We start from the raw sequence: 23,051 nt of genomic DNA on the forward strand, positions 1-23,051 counted from the left end.
CCCTCGTCCTCACAGCCAGGAAACCTCTCTGCAGTAGAGTCTGCACACATAACATTATCAACCTCTCGTGATGCATCGAGAGGTTTTGCAATAAGAAATAAGAGCAATTTTACAATATGGCTGTAAATAATGAACAGTGACAGAAGAGATGCCTGAATCCTGCCTTTCACAAGCCTCTGGGGCAAAATGTGTATTGTGCTGTGGCTAAAGCTCCACGTATAATTATTTTTTTCTATCTGCTATTTGATATTACACTCGCCAAATTTAATTTTCTCTGGAAAAGTGCCCTGTGGATATGCTCTCAGACACAATGCTCTAACAATCATTTAATTGGCCTCTCAGGGACTGGAACTGGAAATGTTAACGGAGAGAAAAGGCCAAATAGTTTTTAAACCAACACTTAAACTCGCTCAGGTGATTAAAAAGCGCTGCAGGGCTCAGGGTCGGGGGGGTCGACCCCAAAGATTAGTGTGATCTCCGGGCAGGAGAGAAACTTTGTCCAGGTGGGGTAATGTTAAAGAAGGAATCTTGTCTAGCGTGTAGCATTTAGCATATGGGATGAATCCGCTTGGGACCACAGCCGTCTGTCACCGGCTGATAATCTGTGTTTGGACTCTGTCCCGGTGTAATTGGCAATTCATTGACTCTGACCTGCTCGGTCTACAGGGGAGAATGAAATGTTTTAGCTACTTCCCGATTCCTCAGTTACCGGGTACTGCACGGAAACAAAATGAAATTGCAGTTTAGGAATATGTTTAGTTACGCAACACATAACAGTGAGATTGCTTTTCCCCCGAGAAACACACAGAGATACATTCAGACTTTTTACTGCTCGATCTGCGTCTGGCCTAGAACCACCGTGCCTGTAGTTTTTCACGAGTTTCCCCCGGTTTACATATTCAGAGCAGTTTAACGAGCAATATAAATTCCAATAACGCCGCTACATGAAAAGAGAGCTCATTAAAAATAAGTCATTTCCCTGTTTTGTTTTCATGTAGAAACAGGCCGAGGCAGCACTTCAGTGGATTGGTAATGGTTTGATTCAGACGACTTTAAAGTCAGGCAGTGATGTGGAGAAACTTTGGGGTCAAATTTGACATTTTGTACTTTTGTTGTTGAATGTCAGATTTGAAAAGAATTTTTTACAATGACAGAAAAACATCAATTTGAGGCGAACATTTCTTTTGTTTGCCTCAGTGTGTCCATGATAATTGAATTTCTCTTTCATAGAAGACAAAAAAAAAGATATTTTCAGTGATATTAAAAAATAATTGAAATATTTGTGACTCGAGTTGTCATATGGAGCGTGCACGTCCACAATGAAAATCAATCATCTATAAACCCACAAGACTTTGTTTGTACAACGCAACACAAAACGCTTCATAGAATAAAAGCGATAAAAACTCCGAACCAGCCGTCCGCCCTCAACCGCACACGGAGCAAAACAATAACTGAGGAAACGCTATCGTTACATCTCATACATTCACAACGAGAGAAGGTAAACAAAGATAAAATAAGAAAATGCTAACAGAGATCAGATCAGTGTTGCACAACGTCACAGGTTATCAGGAAAACACCAATTCACTCCTTGTAGTTCAACTTACTGTGCAAGGTTAAATATGTTTGTACACACTGCACATCACTTACTGAAGATTTTTTTTTTTATTGATTGCTTTTTAAAGATGTGGAATATGAAATTCAACAACTCATTAAAGTAATATTTTCTTCTGTAATGAGGCCTTGATGGTGAAGAATATATAGTTTTCATTAATGAACCCAGGAACATGGAGCTTACACAGAAAACATGTATTTCTTTACCTCCATCAATATTTCAGCAGCTGGGACACGCTCGCTGTGGAGATGAGGGAACACCCGGCTTCTTCATTATGGACGAGGCAAACTTTAATTAAGTGTATTCATCTATCAAGGACAAGTGCACAATTATATGCTCCTGTACACACAACAAATTAGTCCAGTGGTCGAGGCATCAACTGATGGCACAAAATGGATAAAAGATTGCATTTTTATGATGTCATGAATAGTAGTGTATCAATGGACAATCACCACAAACGCTTCATTAAGTTAAGTTTAAGTTTAGCTTCATTTCAGACTCATGGTTCCACATCAATATTTAAAAAGTAATGAAAATAGTCACTAGTTCAGTATTTGTGTCTCTTCTGGTTCCATAACGAGTTGCACTAACTCCACTCCACTACTCACACAGTGGATTTTTGTCGATTCAGGTCAACCTGACTTTTTATACAGACTTTCTTTCTTCAGGACTCCAGCAGGGAGACGTGATTTTTCCTTTTTTTTTTACGGGATTATTCTATAATTTATTGCATAAATCCATTTAGCATTAATGTAGGCAGTCGCGGTGCTTTTCCTGAGGTGCTGCAGTTTGGAAAACTTCTCTCTCTTTACTCTGACGGATCATTGTTACCCAGAAACATCACAGATTGTTGAGATGGCTTTTTATTTGTTTCACCTTGCAGAGCGGTTAATGCTCCACGGGTTTGTTTCTGGTGACACTGCACAGCTGCACGTCCTGGAGAGTGTTTTGAGAAACAGGCTCCGGAGTGAAATGAAACTTTTACCAGCACTGGGATCCCGGACTGAACAAAGCGTCGGATCATTTTCTGTTTGTCTATTTGTCGAGCCGGAGCGTTCCACAATCGCTCGGCACTGTTCCCCGGCATTATCACGTATCCTCTTTCCTTTGTACCTCTCCGAGTTCCATCCCTCCTTCTCTCTCTCTCTCTCTCTCTCTCTCTCTCTCTCTCTCTCTCTCTCTCTCTCTCTCTCTCTCCAGGGTAAATATAGCTTCCTCGTCCTTCCATTGTTTTGCCAACAGCTTACACAGGTCAAGTGCAGCGAAACACATTTGCCTACAGTTTAATTGACTTCAGTTCTTAGTTCTCCCCCAAGGACCGGGCTTTAATATACTGACTCACTTTTCAATCTCGACAAATAAATTATCTGTCACTGTTTAAAAGCTTTTTCCATTTCACGCTTCGAGTTCTGGAAAATTAGCATTTCTTCCACCACTTTGTAAACGATGGGAAAAACAAAGCAAACGGCTGTTGGACGAGGGAAGAAAGAAACATACCGTCCTCTTTCTTTTGAAGACGCCTGATTGCAGTTTATAGAGAATTCAGGTCAACTACATGACATGATGAGTGTTGCAGGAATATTTTTAGATTTTCACTTCCTGTGTGTCTCTGCGTGTGTGTGTGTGTGTGTCTGTGTGTGTGTGTGTGTCTGTGTGTGTGTCCTTATGTGTGTGATCAGGATTCAGCCTATAGGGCTTGTGGAGCGCATCCAAGCCATAGCCCAGAACATGTCTGACATGGCAGTGAGGGTGGAGCAGATCCTGCAGCGCAATATGGCCAGCAACAGAGGTACGACACACATGCACGCAAACAGACACACACACACACAAAACCATACACACCTTCTTCCCAGTGCCCCGTCACACACCTGGAGGATACTAGAATACTAAATACAGCTGCAGCCCCTCAGATGAATCCTCTCTGTCCATTTCCAATCCTTGAAAACACTTTTCCACTTTACTCCAGGACTCTCGAGCCTGAATCCAGTCGAACGCTCGGACGCACAATCTGTGTGGAACATGCAACCTGCTGGTTGATCGTATAGAACATGACAGACGTTACTCACGGCACATTACCCGTCCAAATACCAAGTCACTGTTGTGTCTCAGGGAGAAAAGAGCTCTTATGCACACACACACAAACACACACACACACACGCAGACACACACAGACGGTTGTCCATCTTCACCACATAGCATAACCACGTGACAGCAGGATGTTTATATCACTGTGATGAATTACCGCCTCGTTAATGGGATCCAAGTCTGTCGGCTTTCTTTTTATTAGCCTTCATTCTCCATTTCTTTACCGGGTGGCGCCGAGCAGAGTTTTCGGACAGCACAATTTAATTTACAATTCAATTCCCCTCTTGTATCCACTACACTGCACTTTACGACGGGGAAACAGTTCAGCTCACGCTCTCATTAAAGCGTGTGAGATAATTTGTCTGTTGTCATAATGTCTGATATCATTTGAACACGCGGGGGCCCGCTCTGAACCCCCGGCTCCGTTCTGACAGCGGCAGGCGGTGGCACTTCTCCCTGCGAGAGGTCCGCCGTTATCACGCTAATCAGACAGAATGGATGGCAATTATTTGTCTGCGAGCGAGCTCCTCGACGCTCGGCAGGATGCAGCCGGCGACGCTGCCACTGCTCCTTTAATTAGGCTCGGCCGCTTTGAGCTTCAAGGGGGGGAGGAATGGAGGGAGGAGGGAGGTGGAGAGAGGGAGAGTCAGCCGAGCTGCAGAGGGAGCTGGGAAGAGGGGAGAAGATTATGATTTTTTATGAATCACACTTATGCAATCTATCTGTAGTAAATCCAGCCTGTGGGTTGGATCAGGGGCCCGGCCTTTCAGCAGGGGAGCCCGGGGTTTCAGAAGAGCCTCTTGGCCTCACTCTCCATAGCGTCCCTGTTCCTCCAAAAGGAAGGAACCTAGGCATGTAGAGATTTATTCATTTCCACCAGGGGGACGGTCGAACCATCGGAATATAAACACCGACAGATTTCCACCAAAACTTGATGTGAATGTGAATACTTGGGTCGAGTCCCCTGCAGCAGCTGGATCCTGCCTACCTGCCGAATAGGGTACCATCAGTTACGGATGTACAGATGGTGGAAGGGGGGGGGGGGGGGGGGTCCTTTTCGAAGCGATTGAGTTTCAACTATGGATTTCATGATATATTCAGCAGCGTTAACGACAGGATGTTCACCTGCACACACACATTCTCTATCTCCATATCCAGCAGAGTTGACAGGCTTTTAAGGGGCATTCATTTTGATTCAATCAATTAATATTAACTGTTTAGTTTGTATCAATCACCATTTAAGTGCTGATACAGTAAATCTGTAATTTACATCTATCATTTTTATGGGGCTGGTTTTGTGCAGCAGAATTACACCTCTTCACTTTCCTCCTTGTGTTTAACTATTGTGTCTTTAAAAAACTTCTGCATCGAATTTTGCTGATTTTTTACCAGAGGCTGACCTATGTGGTATTGTGTGTGTGTGTGTGTGTGTGTGTGTGTGTGTGTGTGTGTGTGTGTGTGCGTTTATGCCTTTGATAAATACCCTGCATTTCTCTTTTCTCCAGTGAGGGACGGGACATTAGGACAATGTGAGACTCCTAAAGATCCCCGTTATCCAAACTGTGTCAGCAAGATGGATGTAAGTCTTCATATCTCACTTTGGCCCCAACAATCTAACACACACGACAACACACGTCCCCATGTCCTCTGTTGATGACTCACCTTGGTGCGACAAGATAAGAGGATGTTTAAAAGCTGCTCGGGAAATCGGGTTTAATCCAGCAATACATGTATGCATCAAAGTGACAGCAAAGAGGAATGAAATAAGATGAAACATATTTTATAATCACACATTCTACAGATCTATTGTGTGAATTACAGCCTTTAACGCGTTGTTAGAAATAGCATCAGAGAATTACCGCGTGTGCAGTATAAGTATAAGGTGAAGTGTGTTTCTTGCGATAATTGCCCGGAAATGACAAAAGGTGAGAACAACACGCACCTTCTGTACAATATTCAAGAGCAGTAACTAAAGGTCTGTATGTATAGAGTTAAAAATACAAACATGCAGCACAGTCTATTATTATCACAAACATGTTTATGGATGACGCAGGCCTCCATTAATATGCCTGTCAGTGCCATGTGTACTGCACATGTATTATGTGCAAATCAGAGACTGTTCCACCTTGTGTGCTGCTGATTGAGAATTTGTGTGTTTGATCATGTCAACTAACAGCGGGTAAAATGCTTTTGCAAAAGGATTTTTATGTTCACGATGTTACAGATGATTCTGTAGTTAATGAGGGGCAAATGGGTCTAGACCGGAAACTCAGGGCCTGAACTGGGAGTGGGACATAAAATAAAAAACGTAATAGCTGATACATTATATAAAAAGTACTAATTCTTTTCAAATTAGGTAATTTGTAACACAATTTCAGTACTTTTGTCGTTTATTTATGGTTATTGACTTAAAAAGTCTTTCAGTTTAGGTTGTGCAGATTATACAGATCGGAGGATAATCCAAGAAACAACATTACAATGAGCAAAAACACCAATGTAAGGACTTTAAGTTACATTTTAGAGAGATAACAGTTTGGTCCTTTCCAGTGGATGCGTGCCCGGTGGACCTCGGATCCGTGTTACGCCTTCTACGGTGTGGACGGCTCCGACTGCTCCTTCCTCATCTACCTGAGTGAAGTGGAGTGGTTCTGCCCCCCGCTGGCCTGGAGGAACCAGACCGCCACGCCGACCCTGAAGCCTCGGCCCAAGACACAGGTAAACGCAACTCTTCACTTTAGACTGTAGAGTTGATAAGATGAGATAAGATACGATAAGTTATGATTAGATCAAAACAACCTTTTTGATCCCATGCCAGGAAAATTCACTTGTTAAAGGAGTGGATGGTCAAAACCATATAGACAAGACAGCAAGTGGATGTACAAAATAGAATAGAATACAAATTTGATCCAAAAAGTACACATATGTACATAATAAACACCTTTCACTGCAGACAGAATACCATAATGTGATACTAGATTATACTATGATATAATCTTTGCAGGCTGATAAAACAGGCCGATGACTCATGTCCAGCTCTGAGCAGTGAAAACACAACGTTACCGAGTTTTGGATGAAAATGTGTGAATAAAGCTGTTTGTTTGTTTTTGTCTAACACTGCAGCGACACAGTGTTTTGAAACTATTATCTGAGTACACAAGATTCACTGTCATGTTCTCCTCATCACTCGCTTCTGGCAGTAACTGAACCTCCCACTCTACCTTATCTCTCGCTGGGTGTTTGCCGTCTCTTCCAGTTTTCATCGCTGCTTTTTCACATTTAATCTTTTGGATTCTCGGCATTAACACACGCTGCTTTGTGCTTATAATCACTCCTCAAGGTCTCAGCCGCCGTTTGCCTCCCCCCTCCCCTGCTCCTCTCCTCAGAGTAATGTACAGCCGGCACAACAGGCCCTGATGCAAATGTGTTCTGCAGCTCCACCGTCGGGCTCTAATTGGCAGCTTGTGTACAATGATACTAATCCAGAGGCTTCCCCTGGGCATGCTGCATTTTGTGCTGTGCCATACACAAGTTGCTTTCCAGGGCAATATTTCACCCACATTGTGCGACTACAGTGCAGCCCTGCATATTGATTGTCACGGAGATGTGTGTCCGAGAGAGACACTTGTGTTGTTTTTTCCGTGTGTCTCTTCCGTATATGTTTAAGTCTTCATGCTGGCATTGGAGTGTGATGCTGTGATGATAGTTTGCAGAAGGAGGAGATTCAAAATGAGAGCAGACTATTTATGAGGATGATCCAGGAATCCCTCAGGCAGCCTGTTAGAGAGGCCTCGCCCAAGGCGCCAGCTGATAACGAGACAGGACAGCTCACCCTCCACCGTCTCAAACGAAAATAGCTCCACTTGCAGAAAACAGCCTTACAACAACCTTTCTGCTTTAGGTCAAGGTAATAATCCTGCCTGGTATTATAGTTTCTGCTGCAAGAGTGCTGCAGAACACTCGATAGAGAACAAACCTCCATCAAGGCCCAACAGTCCCCTCGTTTAAATCTACTAGATCTGGATTTTTATTTGGATCTGCACCATAAACATCAGCCTCCTAAACGTGATTCTTTTCATCGAGATCCTTGAATTATTTTCTGAGAAATAAAAGGATCCACACCCCCAAAAAAACACAGACGAAACTTAACGCCCTCCTGATACTTTCCAGTAATCTGTCTTGCTCCCGTCCACCAGGCTGTTTTCCGGTCCGACATCGGGACTCTTCTGGAGCAGCTTGGCACCGGGAAGGAATCTCTGAGCTTCATGAAGAGACGCATGCGCATGCTGGCGGCGCAGTGGGCTTCTGCCGCACGCCGCCTGGACGACAAGCTTCGCAATCTCTGGAGGGAGCAGAAAACGGTGAATATGAGAAGTCTTCACACCCGGAGTTACATCTGCACACAGCAGAGGATGAAAGTGCGGAATGACAATCTGTTTGGTTTCATCTTTTCAAAGTGTGGCGGTTGACAGGCAGCAGAGGCACTAACCAGTAGAAAGGCTTCTCTGTGTTTCAAGGGATTTTGTTTTCTTGTCCCCCCCCCCCCCCTCCAACACAACACAACACTGGAGACATTTTCTTCCGGCCTTCATTTGATGAAAATCCATCTGGTTAGTCTGAAGAATCCTGGCGCAGGATGTTTGTGGATCACACAGTTCCACCACCGACTTTAAATCCCATCATATAAGACTGAAACCATTGATCCCGGCTATAACAACATTTCCCTCTTTAATCTTTGGCTCCTCTTTGTGAATCAGTGCAGGATCACAGTTTGTCCAGTTGAAGAAATAAGTAGAAAATGATGGAGAGTAATCGCAGGTCCTGATTGGCTCCGGTGCACTCGCTCACCTGACATTTACGGGGATGTCTAACAACTCCCTGCTGGATCAAGATACTTTAACTCTAACGCAAACAACAAACATCTGTTTTTTATCCCTGATATTCGGACTGTATATTCAGAACATGCACATTAAAGCACCATTTTTTTTCATGTTATAAAAACGTTACTGAGCAGAACACCCACATCACTGCGCCAGCTCAGTGTTCCAAGCTTCCTCGCTTTCATCCTCGGATTGCAGAGTTATTTTTGTGGCTGTTTTCATGTGTTAATGAAAAAGCGAATTGTTGGAACCGTCATCTGTGGCTGCCTGTGAGATGCCAGCAGGCCTCTTTGCTTTTCAGCTTGGGTCCACACCACAGAGGTAATAACTCAGTCACTGTCGGCCGGTTATTAAATTCACTTTCAAATCCACAGACATTTGAATATGGTAGAAAATAGGTGACTGCAGATTCAGGTCAAGTGTAAGTGGAGCTGTCGTGTTATTCACAGGGGAACGTGCAGTTGAGCCAGAAGTGGAACTAATCTTAGATGCTAGTTCCTACAGGGCAGCTGTCTGACAGTCAATGCATGTGTGGTTAAGTGAGTGTAAGATTTAACTTCTAAGTGTTTGAGATCCATGCATGTATGGAGGGGAAACCTTATGATTCTGGGATTCTAAGAGATACCTTACATGGCAGAAACCCTCTAAGAAAAAAATATGATGTGTCTTTGACTCTTTGTTTGGCCCAAACTTGACCTTGATTCTCTCAAGGTGTTGAGGCAAAACGGGTTTTGTGGGCTCATACTGACCTTTGTCTCAGATTTAATTAAATCACAAGAGCAAAAACATGTTTGGTGTTTTATGAAGTCACAGTGAACTTGAGCTTCAAACAACAAAATCCAATCTGTTCATCTGAGCTTTTGTACCAAATCCAATGAAATTGCCTTCGAGGCGATCGTGCTCACAAGAATCGGACGATCTGAAAAACATAACGTAACAATATCTCTGATCATCTTCGGATTTAAAATGTTTTACAGAAATCCTAAAACATGAACTTGATGGGATTTGGGCTTCATTTAACAGAAGCTGCTTTCCAGACACATAATAAGAAACGTAAAGCAGCATAGTGTTGAGTTTATTTAACACGTGTTGAAGACCGGGACTGCACAGAAAGAACTATGGACATGGATATATATAAAAACGAGAAATAAGCCAATCTGGCAGGTTTGTGTTGATGCTTCACTCGTCTCTGACCCTTTTCATTTACACATTTACCTTCTGTACGTGCATGTGTGGAGCATCTGATAAATACAGCATAGTTGAATGTGGTCTGAATCAATAGCTGTGTATTGTGTTATAGGTGTTTCTGTCTTTACCTTCCTCCATCGGCTCCAAAGCAAAAATGAAACATGAGAAATTGAAGAAATCAATTTGCTCTGTTTTGCTTTTTGCAAACAAGTTCACTTTGTGTGACATATTCAGATTTTCTTTTTCATCAGTATCATCGGCCAGTTTTCACTTGGATAAATGTGTTAATAACATCAGGCTCTTCCCAGAGGCCTGCTCCCTCCCCACGGTGGAGCAGCCAGTGTTTATTGTAACTGTGTGTTTGACAGTAATGGTTTTTGTCCATTAACCAGGCCCCGCGGCCTCGGCCTCCATCACTGCCACTCGGAGTCCCGTGGAGAAACAGAAATAGACTGATTTGTAGAGAAGAGCAGATGTTTTATGGAACATCTCTGGACAACCTGTTCTTTCTGCTCCTGTCTCTCTCCTCTCAGCTCGCCTCACTCTTAGCAAATCCGTTTTCAGCTTTGGATAATTAAGTCTTTCCCTGAAGCATTAGCAACAGTGATCTGTCAGAGAGAAGAGCCACAGCTCCATTCCTCTCGAACTAAAGTTACTTTATGGTGATTATCATTATGTTTACTTAGTTATCTGACCCTGAATTAAGCCACCACATTCCATCATCTTGTTTTTAGAGACATTTCTTACTGTGAGTCTGAAAAAGCATCCATTTGAAAATGACCTGACACCTTGAGAAACCCCAACACTAAAGTAACTGAGGAAAAATTGCCTCCATCTGTTGAAAAATGTGATTTTATTATGTGGTTAATAGCTGAGAACTTCTATCTTCCCCCCATCAGCAATTAAAGCGCTCGCCTGTCGTTCTGCATATCAATTAAATCCTCAACAGGTCACTTCCGACTCCGTGCACAGATGATTGTGTTTCTTTGGGTCTGCATTGGTAGAAGTCATTTATTTTTAAATATCTGACATCACTGATCCATGTCAAACATTGTAATCTAAGCATATTGAGAAAATTGCTTTCACGAGATCTCAGTGGTTCACCACGCAGGCTGGAGATGGAAGAGAAGAACCTCAGATTGATGAAGATGAGGTCTTGTTCTCTCGTCTTCTCTACACAGCATGTTTCTGCGTCGTGCTCCACTCTTCTCTTCTCTTCTCTTGACTTTTCTTTTATTCCCCTTGAATTCAGATTCTCGTCCATGTGGGCTTCCTGACGGAGGAGTCCGGGGACGTCTTCAGTCCCAAAGTGCTGAAGGGGGGTCCGTTGGGCGAGATGGTGCAATGGGCCGACATCCTCACAGTCCTGCACGTGCTGGGGCACAACATCAAGGTCTCGGTTTCCCTCAAGGAACTTCACGGGTAGGTTTGAACCCTTTCCTCTCCGATTCTGTCACTTTCTCATATTACTCTGAAGCTGGTGGCACAAGACACAGCTCTGTGAGGTAGTGTTAGGACATACCTGCAGGAATCATCTTTCTCTTTGAGTGAAATGTTTTTTTCTGGACGCTCTGCAAATCGCAGCACTTTTGCCCCACACGCTGTTTCCCATCACCTTTCGCCACACACAGTTAAGCTATCTCTCTCTCTCCTGCCGAGCGCCCGATCAACCTGAGGGCTCGACAGCATCTCTACAGCCTGTGCACGTCCTTCTGTTTGAGATAAGGTGCTCGTCGCTCCTCACCACAAACCCAGCAGACACACACACACACACACACACATACATGCACAATGTGTCTTCCAGTCAGACATAGGAAAAGGTTCCATCTAAAAATATAAGACTGATCACCGTCACCGCAGGTTGGTGCAGTCTCAGCAGGTGTGTTTTCTCGTGCCGTGATCTTCCTGCTCAGGCTTCACGTGTACAAGACCTGATCTGCCGTCGATTCCTTTCCGCCGGTGGGTTTCTGTGGAGCTGCAGCAGATGATAATGTGTGCTTGTTATTGAGCAGCTGTAGCCATCGCTGTAGGGAATGAGGTAAGGGGCATTGATGAGTTAGAGCCGCACTTTGATCTGAGATTCCCGGCTGTGGAGAAAAGCTGCTTTGATAAGAACAAGCCGTGGACACCAGTGAGGTGCGAAGGATGGCGCGGGAGGAGGTCTTCCGCGGGCCCTGCTGTTATTTACCCCACTAATTGGTGTCATGGAGTATTGAATCAACGCGGTCGGGCTACCTGGGGAGCATGTTAGGAAACTGGGGAAGTTTCAGACTCGCAGAGAAACATCAGCCAAGGTAAGGGGCTGTACTCTCCAGTAGATTCATGTCTATAGTGTGTGTGTGTGTGTGTGGTGTTTGAGTTTATAGACAGCAGAGATTTATCTAAGAGTTTCCATTAAGGCTGATGTTTCCCTCTAGTCTTGACGAAATGAAAAACGAATAAAAGCTGTATATGTAAAGTGTTGAAGATAAGTATCTATATATCTGATTGTATTCCATCCTTGCTTTTAGCCTCTCAAGACACAGCCCAGTGTTTACACCCCCCCCCGTCTTTTTAATGGTCATCCTAAATATTGTCCCCGCTAATGGCACATGCCAAACATCCATAAACCCCTTCTGTGTGACTGTTAATGAAAAGAGGAGAGGGAACACTTCTCTACATCCCTTCCTCTCCCTCTCCCACGTGCCATTAAATTGACAGATCGTTATGTGGGTTGTGCTCCCACAGATTCCCTCAGGCTCCGATCTATTTACATTCTCTGCTCTTCACTTCCCCGCCCAGGCTTTGTGAAAGAAGCCGCTGCGGTTCTTGCGTGGACAGGATTGTTGATGTGTTTAATGCTTTCCCCTCCGAAAATTAGCCGCACTGGGAGCTCGGCTACAGCAGGAATCATAAGCTGTTTCCAGACATGACCTACGGGGGAAATCAGGAGGATTGGCTCCGCAGTTTACAAGTACGCGTTCACAACAGCAACAAATCCTCATGTTCATTCAAGAGGGATGTGGAGCAGCCGGGTGCAGCAGGCGGAGGCAGGAAGTGACGTAGTAACTCCACTGTGGAGATCACCTGAGTTTCTTTACAACACACAGACACAAATCACCACAAACTCTCTACACATCTTTTTTAAACATGAGTTAGTTATTACTCACCTTGACGTATCACATTAAGGAAAATGATTTGACACAGTTACCCACTGTAAACCCTGATAAAGACACACCAGGTACATGTGATGTACTGGGAGCAGCTCTGCCATCTGGCCTGACTTTATCCATAAGGTTGGATCTGAGCATTGAGCTGGAAGCACTGTGCTGTGCACGAGCTCAGCTGTGGGTAATCATCATCTAATTCTAAGCTGTGAAATTTGAAACGCTGCTGAGTCAAAGTGTGCTGGTGGAGCCATGACTAGTGCGTCTCTCTCACGCGTTATCATCGACCGCCCCGCTTGCTCTCGGATCCTCCTGGATTTCCAAGGACATTAAGTCAGGAGGTCAGGCAGAGAAAGTCTGCAGAGGAAGTCACACTCGGAAATTGGCGTTCACACATGCACCTCCTCTGGAGAAAAGCACAGAAGAACTGCAGAGTTCAGTGCACGTCTGAAATCAGCCAGACTCTTAGTTTGCATCACATAATTGGCTCTAATTGGCAGCGCTAAGACTCTCTGGTGGCTTCAGTGAGTAAACACTGTGGCTGGCGTCTCTCCTTCGATGTCCTGCTCAGACAAATCAGCTGCTCTCTCACGTTGCTTCCTCACAGTTAGATCCCAGCTCCCTTTCTCTGCAGCGTCTCCTCTCTGGACACAAACATTAGTCTTTTCTCTCCCTCCACACACTGCTGCAAGACCTCCTCAAGGGATGCACCAATTATAGCACCATGGACCTATTGTAGTTATTTAATTGTAATAATGGTACGTTTGCAATTATTTTCCAGTTATTTTCACTTCACTCCATCGACCAACTAGACTTATCCATCTAAAACCTTTCATACAAACAGTTTAACACAAATATATGAGGTGTTGGTTTCCACCCACCTCAATTTCCTTATGTAAAACTAGAGAATACACATGAAAAGAAGAGGATACACATAAAAAGAAGTGTTTTACATAGAGGACAGGGGGATTTACATAGAGCCATGTGTGCAACGGACAGCCCAGCTCTCCATGTAAAACATCTAGATTATAACAGAACGTGAGATATTACCTCTTGTGGACATTTCACATTTAGGAAAATGATTATGACCCAGTTACCAACTGTAAACCCTGATAAAAATACAACAGGTGCATGTGATGTACTGGGAGCAGAGCTGGTTGTATGGGCTAACATCACCTCTGGTGGTGCAAGAAATGTGGGTAATCATCTAATTCTAAGCTATAAAATTCAAAACAGCCCTGGTGGTGCAACGAATGCTGGAAACATTCAAAACGAATCCATATTTAATCATCGGAGCCATTTTAAAATTTGTATTTCCTATCACCCATTTTATCCGATTGTACTAATTCAAGCATTTGAGAGCGATTCACAGTGAGGCAGGATTGATTTCCACCGTCTGCATTATTCACTGCGTGTGGACAATCTGAGACTACGAGCATTATTCATTCACGACTTCTCCAAACCCTTCCGTTGCCTGCAGTGAGAGTCGGGGCTCGAGACGTGAACCTGTTTGACAGGAAGCCGGGTTCGTGAAGTGAAAAGTTAAAAGACAGATCTCCACTCAGACGCAGAGTGTCGGTAATAAAAGAACAAGAGAAGCGGTAAAGTCTCTGTCTCTCATCTCCCCTGGATTTACTGTAATCGAGGTGGAGTCTCGGGAGGCTCAGACATCATTTCTGTCAGTAACACTGGCACTTGTCGCACTCTGAGGAGAGGGATCACCCCCCCCCACACGGCAGTTTGCAATGCGGCGAAGACAGCTGTTACTTCCGCTTAGGGATCCCCCCTCATCTCCTCCCAGTGCGACATGGGTAATTAGCCAGCGACGGAGCATGACACCTCAACACCTGAGGAGCGAGGAAACGGAGGCGGGGGAGCTATAAGAGGGGAGTCGGGGGGGGTGGGAGTGGGGCTGTCAGGTACAGGGAGCTCTGTCAGCAGAGCGGAGAAGCATTGTGTGCACACACTTAGTCGTGTTGTCAGCCACAAATAATCTGAAGAGACACCCGGTGTATTTGATTCACCACCTACATCACCTGCTCAAACTCCCTGTCTCCCTGTGTGTCTGTCCCACACTGATGCAGTTCCACGTCTCTCCAGCATCCGAGCGCTGCCTCTGCGTAGACGCTTTGCCGACGGCGTCTCCGTCTGAACCGTCTTCAGTGGTGCACTTGACAGAGCACATTAACACAGCCCCCGGGCAACTCCTCTGTGTTTCTCTGTGGCACAGCCGAGCGTTGAATCGTGTGATCGGGGACTTAAAGAAACAATTTAAGAAACGTGTGACTGGGGGTCAAACAGGTCTGAGATTCACAAACGGAGCCCGATGACAGGTGAGCGCATGCAGGCGTAATGCAGTTTACAAAAGAAAGTTGATATCAAAGGTGTTTTTTTTGCACCCGATGCAGCAACAGAGAGCTTCATTATACTGCCGGCGTCGGGTAGAGGTTCATTTTCAGAGCGTGAATACTTAAATAAAATATCCTCCACTGTGCTCACTAACAGCAGAATCTCTATACAACCTTTTGTTGAAGCCCTGTATGTTGTGTAGGTTAAAATAGCATTAAAATCTCTGGTTGTAGCATGACTTACACACTCTCCACTTTATTACACGATAATAACCATTTTTCTTTATCTGTTGTGGCAGCAATAACCTTTTTAAAGGAAACGTCGGAGGGAGCAGAAAACACTGCGGAGTGTGGCTCATCTACACAATTTGATTATACGCCCCACTTCACGCTTCACACAGCAATACGCTGCCACACCAGAGAGATTCGAATCAGGCCTCACTCAGATGTTATGTCCCTGCACACACACACAAACACACACACACACACACACACACACACACACACACACACACACACATTGTATTTGCTGCAGCATAAGAACACGATTTACCACAGCTTAAGAAAATAAGGTCCTCTTGTGATGTTGGCGGCTCAGAAAGTGCCTCCAGAAAGAGAAGGAAGAGAAAAAAAACAAACGAACGAGTGCAAAAGCAAACTGTAAAATCAATTTTGTGTTATTGATGTCCCCCCCCCGCCCCCCCCCCCCCCCCCCATAAACGCAGTTATCTTTCCATTTTTTTAATGAAACCAGAGAATAATGAGTTACTTTTCACGCGTGTACAAAGCTGGACCACACAAAGGGAGACGCGGTTTCCAATCTGTTTTTAAAATGAGCGTGCACATCAAAGTAGGAGTTGTCTCCTACCACTATCCTGCTGTCCTATGTTATGGATTAGCATGCCAGACCCCCGCTCCCTATGCCAGGCCATCTACACACACACACACACACACACACACACACACACACACTCTCACGTACATCCCTCCTCTATGTCATTCTCCTCACGCTGCGAGCCCTGCTCCAGCCTCAGCCGCCTAATATGTGCCTGGAAATCTTCCACAGTCAATTCCCCTCCCTGTTGGGTATTTGCGTTCTTCCTCTAGGAGGGATGCGGTGGTGGTTGTGGAGCGAGTCTCTCCCTGTTTCCAACAAAACCAGTGAGTTGCCATGGTGCCTGTGGGCAGCCGTAACAGCAAGGGACAGTGTGCCCGCTGGAAATCTCCTTTTTTTTATTTATTCTCTCTGTGATCTTAGCAGGTCATTAAAACAGAGGTTTATTGTGTTTTCATGTTTTTGAATGAACAGTTAATAGAGTTGAATTTATTTAACTTGGTAATACTGAGGGTGTAGCCAACCTCTGATCTAACTTGAGCCTCTCTGCCAAATTCAGTGTCATCCAAAACCGATTAGAAACACATTTAGAAGCAAGAGGTTGCATCGGGTGACATGTTACTTCACTTTAATGAGAACAAACAGTCTGATGTGGACTTTATTGTGCCCAAGGTGGAAATCTGTTCCCAACTGTCGACACAGACGAGGTAGGACAACACATGACGTATAAAACATAGACCATGAACCCTCATGTACAAGTAACATTCACAGTTGGCCGCTTGTTGAGTGCTGTGACGGCAGAAGGGACAAAGCTCCTGCAGGAACCTGTACCTCCGTCCGGGTGGTGGTGGTGGTGTTAAGTGCTGATGCAGGAGGGGGTCTGTGTCGTGTGCAGTCCTGAGTGCCGAGTGTGTGATGGCTCTGACGTCCATGTCTGACCTTTTGGACCTGTATGTGATGATTTTAGAAGCAGTGTGTGTCTGTGTGTGTGTGTGTGTGTGTGTGTGTGTGTGTGAAGTCTGTGAGTTTGTGATCATGTTGTGAAAAACAGGTGCAACAGTACAGCAAAATGGGTTGAACCATTATGTTACTGCATTTTCATCATTTCAGACTAAACTGCATTCGCTGTGTTCTTCATAATTAACAAAATGGTCACATATCTTAAGGTGTGAAATTTTTTTCCGATTCTGATTGAGATGTTTATCATGGAGGTGTAAGCTGATTGAACTCGTTAGTTTTGGCTTCTCATTGGATTTGTTCAGATAATTCCAGCCTTATCCTTTTAATCTTCTGTGTGCTCCTGAGAAGGAGATGGAGTCAAATAGACAGATTTGTTTGTGTCTATGTTTGTGTCTATGCTTGTGTGTGTGTGTGTATGTGTGTGTACGTGTGTGTGTGTGAGTGTGTGTGTGTGTGTGTGTGTGTGTGTGTTTGTTTCCTCCTGTTTCCCAACCTTTGGCACTTAATGCTCTTTAATCCCTTTACTCGTCCCTTAAAGTTTCTGTGGATTTGCATATATCCAATTAAACCTGCGAGCAGCAGCACCTTCAGTGGAGGTGCGAGGAGCGGAGTCACGTTCGGTCACTGGAAAACATCTGCTCGCACGTTAGTGCACGTAAAGTGCACGTCAGCATTAAACTGAAGGCCCAGTAAGGCTGTAACTCTTAACTTAAAAAACCCACACAGTTAAACCCAACAGACACATTTCTGAAACAGACACAGACACACACACTTATGCAGGCGTGTGTTCAATTCTGCACACACATGTTACTGAAAGAACACACGCACATACACAGCAGTGGACATGTTAAGAGTGGACAAGTTAATTTAAGCTTGTCCAGTCTTTATATTGTAAAATGTAAAATTTGCATAACACGTGTTGTGTTGGATCTTTTAATTAATTTATTTCATTGCGCGTCTTTCTCCCATTTTGTGAAGCACTTTGTGATCCATACAAATCAAGTTTATTTTCTTGTAAACTTACTGAACTGCGTTAGGGCTCATATGTGGTTGAATGGACAGCACTGGAGTCCACCTGGCTGCATTCCGCTGACACACACACACACAAATAAAGTGAACACAAATACCTGAAGCCCTGTTGTTTGTGTGAGCACTAAATTGCCCGGGTGTGTACTTCTGAGGGATGAGGCCGCAGCTTAAAGCACCGCTGGCTGACACACTCTCCCTCATTAGCCCTTCTATTGCAGGGGAACTGGCCGCCATGCCTGTTTCCACAAGGCTGCAGTGCTGACTGAATATGTTCACTGTCCAGAGGAAGATCAATAGTCTCTTGTTTTGCAGGTATAAGTGTGTGTTTGCGTGTGTGTGTGTGTGTGTGTGTGTGACAGGCCTCCTCCTCCTCAGGGGAACACGGTTTGGATCTGTTTCTGCCTCATGGCTGCAGTGTGACGACCTGCTGCGATTCAATAAGTTGTTGGAGACTAAGAGTGAGAGAACACCAGAGAATAACTGTGGGTGGGATGAAGGGTTTGAGCATCACTAAGTCACAGCTCACACCAGGTGATCAACATCCATCCTGAGTTAGGAGGAGGAGGAGCCTATCAGCTGACGTCCTCTGAGCCGCAACACAATGAATCCAAGTTATTTACTTTTCTCCTCTGAGCCACATCTTCACCACATAATGATTTCAATTTTTCTATATCCAAATTCTAATCAACTCCCCGGTGGACATATCAAAAATATACATCATTTGAAAAAAATAAAACAGCAAACTGAAATGTAGCAAATAATAACACTGTAATAGTGTGTGGTTGCATTTTTATTTTGCATTCATTCCCTGTGCCATCTTTTGGTGTCTTCTTTGCAATTCGTTTCTTTGATATTTAATGCTTTATATATTCATGCGTTATGTATTTGGATAATATTTAATTTCTACATAGACTCCTCCACAGACACTTTCCATTTTGTAAAATCTTTGTCTGATTTAAAATGACCCGTTCTTTTCCTTTTGTAGTAAATCTGGTCATGTGGTCCTTTTGTTGCAGTGGTGGTTATAACAATGGTGGACGTAAGAGTTGGTTTCAGTCCCGAAGAAGCAATGAGAAATGAATACGATGACCTCACACGTACACATTTGTGTTTTTGTGTATGCTGCTTTGTATAGAACTAAATTTTTGTTAAATCTTCTGTACCACAATCTGTCTCCAAAAAATGTTCCACGTCACATTATCTGTTGACGCACAGCAAAGTACACGCAGGGCGCATCGTATTCTACACGGCTGCACATCCACTTCCACTTCCTCTGCTGATCTGTGCGTCAGTCTGACACAGCACTTCCTCCTCTTGGAATGGAAACAGACACGCTTGATTGTGCTTTTCACAAACAAAGTGCTACCTTGATCCGGGCTGAAAGCAAAGCACGCTGAAGCCTGCACTGTACTTTGTCATAGCCGACAACACATTTGCATTTCCTCTTATCCCTTTTCTGTTTTATATTTTTTTGGCGGGGGGGGGGGGACATAGCCCTGATTTATAACTGCTGCTGTGAGATTATTGTTTTTCGGGCAGCAGTCGATATAGAGACTGATCAAGCCGGACTGGTTCTCTGCACGGAACATAGCCAAACAATCAGGGAACTAAATTCAGGCTTTGACTTGCATCCTCTGAAATTGAATCTATGCAATAAACACACAAATAATAAAACTGTGGCGTGTGCCCTGTGAGCAGGATGCAGGGCACAATATGCACAGCAATCCCTCGCACAGTCCAAAGCCATGCAGATTGGGGTTATGGGTTAATTAGAGACGGGTCTTGTTTGTCTCTACTTCTTTGGCCCTGTGCTGCTCTGACCACCTGTCCAGGCTGAACCCTGCCTCTCAGCCAACGTCAGAGTTAATTGGCTCCAGCTCTGCTCTAGATCAAGGATGGATTTATGAATCTCTTCTTTCTCATGTATTTTCATGTATCATGTCTCACCTGTGTGTGTGCAGGTTTTTGGGTGTCCCCCCAGGACGAGGAAGCTGCCCCCTGACAGGACCTCTGCCCTTTGACCTCATCTACACCGACTATCACGGCCTGCAGCAAATGAAGCAGCACCTGGGTCTGTCACTGAGGAAGCAGAAGTCAGTCCTTTTCTCTCCTCTCGTTATTATCAATTGTAATTTCTGTTTGTTTACCAAATTCTGTTTCTTTGTTGTGTCCATTCTGGTTTATCAATAATTGTGTTTCTGATGAGTTGCATCAGCATTGGCTTATTGACCTGCAGGCGTTACAGGCTGGTTGTCACTGGGCCACCAACTCTCTCTCTCTCTTTCTCTCTCTCTCTCTCTCTCTCTTTCTCTCTCTCTCTCTTTCTCTCTCTCTCTCTTTCTCTCTCTCTCTCTCTCTCTCTCTCTCTCTCTCTCCCTCAAGGTCTCTCTTTCAGGAGGAATCTAATTTGGCTTCCTTACAAACTGATCAATGAACCAGGATCAGATGTTTGACCTTATGTCACTTCCTGTTTATTTGCATCACATAGAGAGAGTTAACTGAGCTGGAGGCGCTGATCTCTAATAATTAAAGACAGTTACTGGTTGGTAAAAGGGTTTTGTTCCATCTCGGCTTTCAAAGTGTGCAAACTTTATTTGATCCCAAAAAGGTAAAAAACTATGAAAACATCTTTTAATGCACATGTGCTTCCCTGCAGAGGAAAATAGATCCATGCAAAGGGGAAGAATAACAGTAATGTACAGATAATGATAATCATCATGGGTGTATCACAGTTTTTAGATTCTAGGGTAAAGCTGTATCCCAGCTTGCATCCTTCACTTTATTTCCAAGGCATAAGAAGAAGAGGAGGCATAAGAAGAAGAGGAGGATGCTACATTTGGTAAATAACCGAGCAGCAGGCACTTTCACACTAAGTCAACTTGATTCCTTTACTCTCTAAAAGGCCCCCCCGGCAGGGCAGAGGGGGAGTCCTCCGCTGGTTCCAGTCAGTGTGAGTCGAATGTCACCTGATCGAGCGACTCTCCTCAGCTGTCAAACAGTGACAGACTTTCATTTCCAGCTCTGCCCTGACACTGATTAAAGATGCAGGGCGTTGATAAATCTTCTCAGATTGGATTACATCGATGCATTTTGTGACTTCGTGTTAATGTTCACTGCAGCGGAATTTTCTTTCCGAATTCTCTCAAACTGGTCAAGTGAAGCAGTTTCTTTTTGAGATCCTCTAATGTGGATGCAGTGGAAGCTAAGTTATCTAATCCCCGGTGGAGCGTTGCCTTGATATCAGACGAACTATCTCACTCTCAGCTCAGGTGGTGTCATGCTCTGATCCAGGGGCTGTGAAACAAGGCTGTGATTTAAAACCCGGCTCGTCTCACCTTGAGGCCCGAGTCCGAGCTGCTCAGTGAGAGGAGAGACCGGCACAGCACAGGATCTATCACCACTGACAGTTTTACAAACCACTGTGACAACAAGACACTGTTATAGCCCTGACATCATCCCCAATAACTCAAAATGAGGATATATATATATTTCACACGGCTGTCATCCCTGATCTAACTGTCTCAGCATGTTATTATGTATAATTGTTGTTATTGTGCATGGATGTGCTATCTTTGGTCTCATAAAGCAAACTAATGGGATTATTTTTTCACTTGTTTTGTTCTTCTGATTCAGGGGAGACTTTTTGATTTGAAAGCACCAGACAACTTTGTTCTAATTTCAGCTCGGCCTCTTTTCTTATTTTGTCCTCCAGGTGCCGGGTGCGAGTGATCGACACGTTCGGCACCGAGCCCGCTTACAACCACGAGGAGTACGCCACCCTGCACGGCTTCAGGACCAACTGGGGCTACTGGAACCTCCGCGGCCAGCAGTACATGACCATGTTCCGTATGTCGGCTTTGATTTTTATCTCTCTTTCCAGGAGTGAGGCTGCACATTTTTAATTCTCACCTATGCTTGTGCGAGGTGTTTTGAGCTCTGCTGTGTGTGTGTGGTGGAGGAGTCTGTGAATCCGTGTGACTGAGAGCGAACAGATTGAACCGAGTCCTCGGGCCGCCGCAGACGAGGCTTCGGGGCACAAGCACCACAGAACTCGTCCAGAAACAGCTGAGGCTGCACAGATGCTTAAACCCGCCGACTGTGGCCAAGCACCAGCGGCCTCACACACACCAACACCAGCACATTCACCGCACAATTGATGAAATTGATGAAACTTCAGCTGTTTGTACTTGTCTACAATTAAATCAAGTGGTTTCCAAACTGCTTCCTGTCATCACAAAGAACAACACAGAGGGAGATGCCAGCTTTCATCTCAGGTTAGAACATTGACTGGGAAAAAGACAACGGGTCCTTTGGCTGTCTCACTTGACAGCTCCCTGAAGTGGCCGTCATCCGCCGCGTTGCTACCAGTGTTGTTCTGTGTCCTGAAAGCTGCGGCACATTAAAGCTGCGATCCATAATTCTGTTTCCTTTCAAACTACAACAAAGAAGATGGAGCAGAGGCGGCTTCACTTGTAATGATGATTCGCCTCATTGCTGGAGTGCAGTGGAGAGACATTGTGTATTATTATGATTCTATATGAGGAGATATATAAGTTTATTTAAATTCAACATATTTACATTGATCAGATATTAAGCTTGTTGCCTGGAAAGCAGCAATTGCAGTGGTTCGGGTTTCACCTACAGAACATATCTAAAGAGTGAAGCCAAAGTCTCTTAATGGCCCCCTGGTGGCTGGCTGCTGTATTAATCATAAATACTGCCTCCTCCATGTTAATGGATGGAACATGAGCCAAGGTTAAAAGTAAAAAAAAACACGTCAAATACACATTTTCTGAAAGATGGTTTCCGTCATTTTAAGAAGTCGGTAGAATTATTAAATGTGATTTGTTAGATGCCATGAAAAGGGTGTGAAACCTCGTGATCGACAGCTGACTCACGATTGGTTGAGGGCATGTAACCGTGGCCACAACTCCCCTGTGCAGACTCTCGGGATAATTTGGCTTCACTTTT

The 23,051-nt window shown here is 44.4% G+C and overlaps 1 protein-coding gene across 1 annotated transcript in view; it reads left to right on the forward strand.

Annotated features, from left to right (window-relative positions):
* LOC133970373 (alpha-1,6-mannosylglycoprotein 6-beta-N-acetylglucosaminyltransferase B) overlaps nt 1-23,051 on the forward strand; it is a 47,832-nt gene that overhangs the window by 14,800 nt on the left and 9,981 nt on the right. The window contains exons 4-10 of the mRNA XM_062407166.1: nt 3,292-3,401; nt 5,203-5,276; nt 6,245-6,412; nt 7,891-8,055; nt 11,015-11,184; nt 20,042-20,173; nt 21,793-21,926. Coding sequence (XP_062263150.1) covers nt 3,292-3,401; nt 5,203-5,276; nt 6,245-6,412; nt 7,891-8,055; nt 11,015-11,184; nt 20,042-20,173; nt 21,793-21,926 — 953 coding nt within the window. The remainder of the gene's footprint in view (nt 1-3,291; nt 3,402-5,202; nt 5,277-6,244; nt 6,413-7,890; nt 8,056-11,014; nt 11,185-20,041; nt 20,174-21,792; nt 21,927-23,051) is intronic.

Source organism: Platichthys flesus, chromosome 16, assembly GCF_949316205.1.
Source record: "Platichthys flesus chromosome 16, fPlaFle2.1, whole genome shotgun sequence".
NCBI lineage: Eukaryota > Metazoa > Chordata > Actinopteri > Pleuronectiformes > Pleuronectidae > Platichthys > Platichthys flesus.